The following is a 6,421-nucleotide window of genomic DNA, read 5'->3' on the forward strand; positions in this document are numbered from 1 at the left end:
ATATTATGCTCTCTCCTTCTAAGATTTTTCGAATACGTTTTCCATGTGTCACAAATATTTTAGATTTTGTCTTTGCTTCTGTATTCATTAGTTCATTAACTTCTTCACCTCTGGTTATAACATTCACCGTTCTTTTTGGTGATGAAGGCTTCAATGGTTCTTCTTTATTCTTCATATATGATTTCTTACCTTTCTCACTAAATTAAATCAGTGAGGTAACCTTTCTTCAACAGATAATCAACCACTTCTTGTAGAATCATGAATCCAATGTTCTATGCCCATGATCATTATGGAATTCGCACCAAAATTCCTGACTCTTTTTGCGAGGATCTAACCTCATCTCTTTAGGCCACCATAGCTTGTCTCCCATGCCTCTTAGCTGAAGTACTTACATTAAGATTAAAATTTGCTAATTTTGGTATAGGACTCTGGTAATTGTACTTTGTCACTTCTTGTTCTTTCCCAAAACGAGAAGAAGAACCTACTTCATTTTGCCTTGACCTTTCATCAGTTCATACTTGTTCCGGCTTTGGCATATGTCAGGATCCCAGATCCACCGGAGTAGTGATGGTGCCTAACACTACTTGCTAGGAAAACCATATTCAATATACAGAAATAACTTCAATAATAGTAAGAAATAGTCCAAGATGTGGAATGATATAAGTTATTATAGCCAAATAATATTATAATTGAAATACCATCTCAGGACCTGGTGTTAGCGAGTACATGAGCTCTATAGAACAAATAAGTACAACTATTAAATATACTGTGAAAAGTACATAAATAGTAATGAGAAAAGCATGATAGGGACTCCAAGGAGTGCGAACGAAACAACAAGGCTACTTTGAAATCTCCAATAGGTATTGGTACGACCTCTAGCAATCAACTCTATCAGCAACACCTAGATCTGCACATAAAGTGCAGAGTGTAGTATGAGTATAACTGACCCCATATACTTTGTAAGTAGTAAGCATAACCTTATATTGAAGATAGTGACGAGATTAACAATAGTCCGCTGCTCACTTTCAATCAGCCAACAATAACGATAATAGCATAATGATAATCGCAAAAGGAAAAGCAACTCAAAAATAGCAAGTTCATCTTGATCACATTAACATGAAGATAGGCATGCTTTACTAACAAATCAATTAAGGCATCAATTTCAATACATAAAGTATTAATTAGCATGAGGAAGATGCGTCTCTATGTCTGCATGACAAGTATCAATACAAAAATCAACAAATTCACAACTGAATTATCAAGTAAGCACAATCTCAGTAATGTACGAGTGCCTGGCATAAAGCCCCTCACTAAGCACATTAAGTGTCTGCACTCACTGGGCCCAAAGTCACATAGGTTATCACCTAACTCTGGAGGGGCGGATCTTAGCCCAAGCGTTGATCAGATAAAAAGTCAACGATCATCAAAACTCAGCTCAAATGGCCTAGCGTACACGTAACCTCAATATCAATATCACTCAGCCCAATAAGGGGCCTAGCATATGCGTCACCTTAATATCAATATTGACACGGCTCTATAAGACACCAACAACATGAGAGATCAATATACTGCACAATTATACCAATATGTCACACATGCCACAAATCCACTCAAACTCGTGTCACACAAGTAGGGATACCAACACCATGAGAGATGGCAAGTAAGAAGTACATAGATGGTGATATAACATGCAGATCTAATATCATCACTAAAAAATATGACTATAATCAAGGCAAACAACTCAACATGGCAAGAAAGGTTGTATCATTATCTCAAATGGGTAATTACAAAGCCTAGACATACTTTTATAGCATGAATAATAGCTCAAGTAGTCCTATAAATAGTGAAAAACATGACAACACAAAGGCATGTTGGCAAAACAAGGCACCTAATAGCCTACAGTCGACTCAGATCATGAATAACCACGGTTTACGCATGTACACTCGTCATTACATACCTGTTTCACCCCTATCCAAAGCAAGTATCATAGTCTATAGGGAAAATACCCGCAAGCCAAGCCGAGGTAAGATACTTAACTCAAAGCGCGAGATCAATATTTCAAAAATCCCTTGCCTCCCGAATCAACATCCGAACGAGTCAAATCTAGCAAAAAATATCTCAATAATGTCAAACAAGGCTATAGGAATTGATTCCAAGTAATAAAGCTCCAATCTTTATCAAATTGCAAAAAGTCCACTTGAGCCCGCTTCTTGGAACCTGAGTACTACCCATTCAAATACTAGTCCAAATATACAAGTTTCATCCAAATCTGACTCCGAATCAGGGTTCAAATCTTCATTTTTCACTTTCCAAAAATCATAGTCAAAACCTCCAAATTTTTCTTTTAAATCCTATAATCTATGTGTAATAATCCATGGGAAAACAAGATATAATGTTAAAATCAAGTAGAAATTACTTACGCTCTTGTCTTGTGTAAAATTCCTCTCCAAAAATCGTCCATCTCCAAGTCTTGGGTTCAAAATATAAAATAATGGGTCTAAGTCCCAAAATTATTAACTTAAATGAGTCTTCCCTGGACTATACTTCGCGAATGCGGCTCAAGCCTTGCGTTCACGAAACACAACTCAGCCTCTGCCCAATAGGCTCTTCGCAAATGTGGTCAACCATCTGCGAACGCAATGCAATATTATCCTTAGCCTACGCAAACGCGTTCCACACTTGGTGAACGCTAAGGCTAACCCTAATCGGCTCCCAACCAGCCACTCCTCTATGAGAAATCGAGCCCTTCACCCGCGGACATGAATACCAACAGCTCCAATAAGGATATCTAGAGTTATGATTTTTCCAATTATCGAAATCTTCCTGATACATCTCCTATAATTTCTTATAAGTATTCTCTACTGATCGAGAGCACTTTAAGTGTCGTAATTCTCTTTCAAGCAACTACAATAATTTACTAGACATTCTCCCGAACTACGCTAGCTGGTACTACCTTACCACTTGCTATGACCACGTCAAGGATTTATTCCTCTTAAACCCACCTTTAAACCCGTCGTATTGATTCCTCACATAACTTAGGAATGACTTTGTTCAACAACCACCTAAATATGTACTATTTTCAAGCAATACATAATAAATAGGCGCTATTAATTGAGAGCTGAACAATTAACTAAAATAAGCACGTAATTAAACAAGTAGAGAAATCCAAAGGCTAATTATATGAAACCATATCAAGAATTTATCCTTCAAAATGTTCCATCAAAACCCTAGAAAGAAATTTAGCTACTCATAGTCATGCTAACAATCACGTTAATAATTGAAAGCATTAATCTACAAACTAAGAAAGTATGGAAGAAGAACCCGTATGATCTGGTGCTTTGCAAATGTTACAGTCATCTTTCGCCTCCCGAATAATAATGTCTAACCTCTAAAAAAGAGGTTTAGAACCCCTTTTATACATGTTGGGGGAGTGTAATGGCGAAACTACCAAGTCCTAGCCGAAGTAGGAAAAGTTTCTTGCTTGGGCGCCACGGAGGGCGCTTCGCGCTAAGCTGGGCGCCCAACTCTATCTTGTGATGTCTTTTGTATTTTGACCTGGCCTAGCTCGAACCTGGATGCCAAAAATCATACTCCCTCTAAATTCTTCTCTTTTGGCTTCAATTTGCGCACAATCCTTCCGTATTACCTCCGATTGACCCCTATACATATAAACATCATTATTAAGCTTGAGTCACAAATATTTGCACTAACTTTAACAATATCGAGGCATAATGCAAGCAATTTACATGCAAAAAACATGGATTTTCGCCAAACATCAACATCTAGACGCCAACAAATCTTCAGCTATCCAACCAAGCTCAAATGAACTAAAATATATCCGAAACACTCCCGAGCCCCCTGAGACCTCGTCCAGTTATACCAACCAATCCCAAAACATAACATAGACTTATTCGAGGTCTCAAGTCACACAAAATAACATCAAAACTACAAATCGCACCTCAAGTCAAGCTTAATGAACTAGTCAACTTCCAACTTCAAAACTCATGTCGAACCATGTCTAACCAACTCGGAATGACTCCAAATTTTACACACGAGTTCCAAATAACATAACAAACCTGTTTCAAGTCCCGAAACCACAAAATAAGAAGTTTAAAAATGTATTATTTCTAAATAACAGAAAATATATCATTTTTTGTAAGGATAAAAAATAAAAGAATGTCACATAAAATGAAAAAAGAAAGGACTAGTTTGTTGCAAGAAAGAAACTTTTCATTCTATAGACGGCACGTGATGTTTTTTTTTTAAATCACTCTTTTAGGTGGCAGAGGGTTTGGCAATGGACCCCTACCTTGTAAATTAAAATTCATAGATTAATCACTAAAGAGGGGACGTAAAACCTAACCTCGACAAAAACAAAAGAAAATGAAGGCATATTCGTGGACTCTGATATACAATGAAGATCCTATCGATTGGAAAGGAACATTTCCCTTATATGACGTGATGCTTTCTCTGTGTAAGCAGCATGCATTTTTTCTTTTGTGGGGATGCTCGTTTTCGGAGGGGCTGGAGATTCGAGCAGTGTAGCAATTCGAGTAATTAACATAAGAGCACAGAAATTAAACATGAACTGTTATGATGAGTTGATCAGATATTGTTTTTCATCATGTCGCGAGTTTATAAATTCTCTAAATATTGAACTATCCTCTAGCGTGCCCAGATTAATATCTAAAAGGTAGTAGTAGTAGTAGTATAGAAATAATTTTCTGCATAGGAGATTTGGGGTGAATGTCTTATGCACAATATATAAGAGTCTTACCAAAAAACACGTAAACGAATCCATAGTAACTTTACTATTTAATGTTTTTTGGTTTCTTACAGATAGAGACTTATTAACGACGAGTCATGGACATAGAAGAAGCAACACCTCTAAAACTTGTATCATCCAATGAAGGAACGAAGCCTAAGCAACCCAGTACGCCATTCTTGTATGGCAAGAAAGTTTTCCTCTTCATCTCCTCCGAGAGTGCCCTATTCAACGTGTAATGCAACTCATGAGCCGAAACCTCCCTCTTCCTCAAGGAGCTTGATACCGATGACGATCCAACACTACTACCAGTTGATCTAAAGCTTGAAGTCTTCGCATCCTCTTTACTATGAGTTTTCTTCAAAAACCTGTTTAACTGATCTTTATTAGTTGCTCTACCCTCTGACGCGCTTCTGAATAGAAACAGGTCTTTCAGCTTCCATTTTCTGTACCATAGTGTTATCATTGATGAAAATGAAGAAGAAGAATCAGATATGTTTGTATTTTCTTGCTTGCTTTCACTATCAAACAGTAGATCGGAAGCTCTGAAAGGAGATAAAGATCTTGTCTTTTTGTGCCTTGAAGAAGTTGTAGATTTCTGAGTTCTTTCCCTACCAGGACGATCATTTTCTGTTCGACTACTCTGCTCTAGGGCTGCTGCAAATGGATCTAATTCTTTCTTCTTGTTTCGGGGAGAGAAAGCTTGCTTGAACTTTTTCTTTGGAGATTTCGGCGAATCAAATGGTTTGCCTTCATACTGTAACCTTGGTGGTGGCTTCAATTTCAAAGGCTTGATTTTTCCACCATCAAAAAGCTCATCAGCAGCTGATACAGAACTTCTCTCCAACTGACCACTAAAATCAAAAGCAAAATCATCATTCTCATCATCATCATCACGGGTTGCTCTTGATTTTGGAATTCCAGGCTTTTCCTCCCAATTGAATGGAACTTCACCACCGGTTGTTCTTAGGGCATCGCCACCGTGGAGGTGATTGTATCCGTCGTAGAGGGCGGAGACACGTGCAGGGCTAGTAGGGGCGCTGAGAAAATAATTGCCAAAACGTTGAGGGCTTGAAGAAGCACTTATATAGGGAGTAGTACAAGTACTATCGAAGTTGAAGTCCACTGGAGGTGAAGTTATCATCACTTCCATCTCCATTTTTAGCAAAATTTATAATTAGCTGCTTTTGGTATGGAGAGAAAAGGGGGAAATTCGGCGAGCTCAGTTTTAGAAAAAAGGAGAAGGGTAATGATGATATAGGCAAATGCAGGGGAAAAGAGTAGAATTGGAAAGAGAAAGGAAAGTGATGATTTATTTGACCATAGGGGGGCAAATGGCAATGGCAGGCAGAGTTGTAGCCGCCTTTGGTTTCTTGTTTGTTTTTATGGACTTTTCTTTTCGTTCATGGTCTATATTTTGACCGGGACATCCCAACAACTGCTATTCTATGAAATGCCGACATTGTCCTCTTCAATACAAAAATATTGTTCACAATTTTAAAGGGAAAATTTCACATAAAAATAACTGAGCTTTCTGCTCTTCAATTTTATAATTCATATTTTAATTTATAATTAATTAGCCTAAAAATAATAGGCTAAGATTCAACATACAATTTCAATAGGTTCTAGAAATTACTATCTAATTTTTAAAAAAGA

General features: G+C 37.5%; 1 protein-coding gene across 2 annotated transcripts; it reads right to left on the reverse strand.

Annotated features, from left to right (window-relative positions):
- Window positions 1-3,253: 3,253 nt before the first annotated feature.
- On the reverse strand, window positions 3,254-6,193 carry LOC107788592 (uncharacterized). Of its 2 annotated transcripts, XM_016610275.2 has the most exons (2): window positions 4,886-6,193; window positions 3,254-3,659 (listed from the first exon to the last, which is right to left on the reverse strand). In XM_016610275.2, the coding sequence occupies exons 1-2, from the start codon at window positions 5,922-5,924 to the stop codon at window positions 3,643-3,645; spliced, it is 1,056 nt and encodes a 351-aa protein (XP_016465761.1). In that variant the 5' UTR covers window positions 5,925-6,193; the 3' UTR covers window positions 3,254-3,642. The 2 variants fall into 2 exon arrangements, with proteins under 2 accessions (XP_016465761.1, XP_016465759.1); XM_016610273.2 differs by lacking the exon at window positions 3,254-3,659 and having other exon boundaries at window positions 4,789-6,193.
- Window positions 6,194-6,421: the final 228 nt, after the last annotated feature.

The sequence above is a fragment of the Nicotiana tabacum genome, chromosome 6, assembly GCF_000715075.1.
Source record: "Nicotiana tabacum cultivar K326 chromosome 6, ASM71507v2, whole genome shotgun sequence".
NCBI lineage: Eukaryota > Viridiplantae > Streptophyta > Magnoliopsida > Solanales > Solanaceae > Nicotiana > Nicotiana tabacum.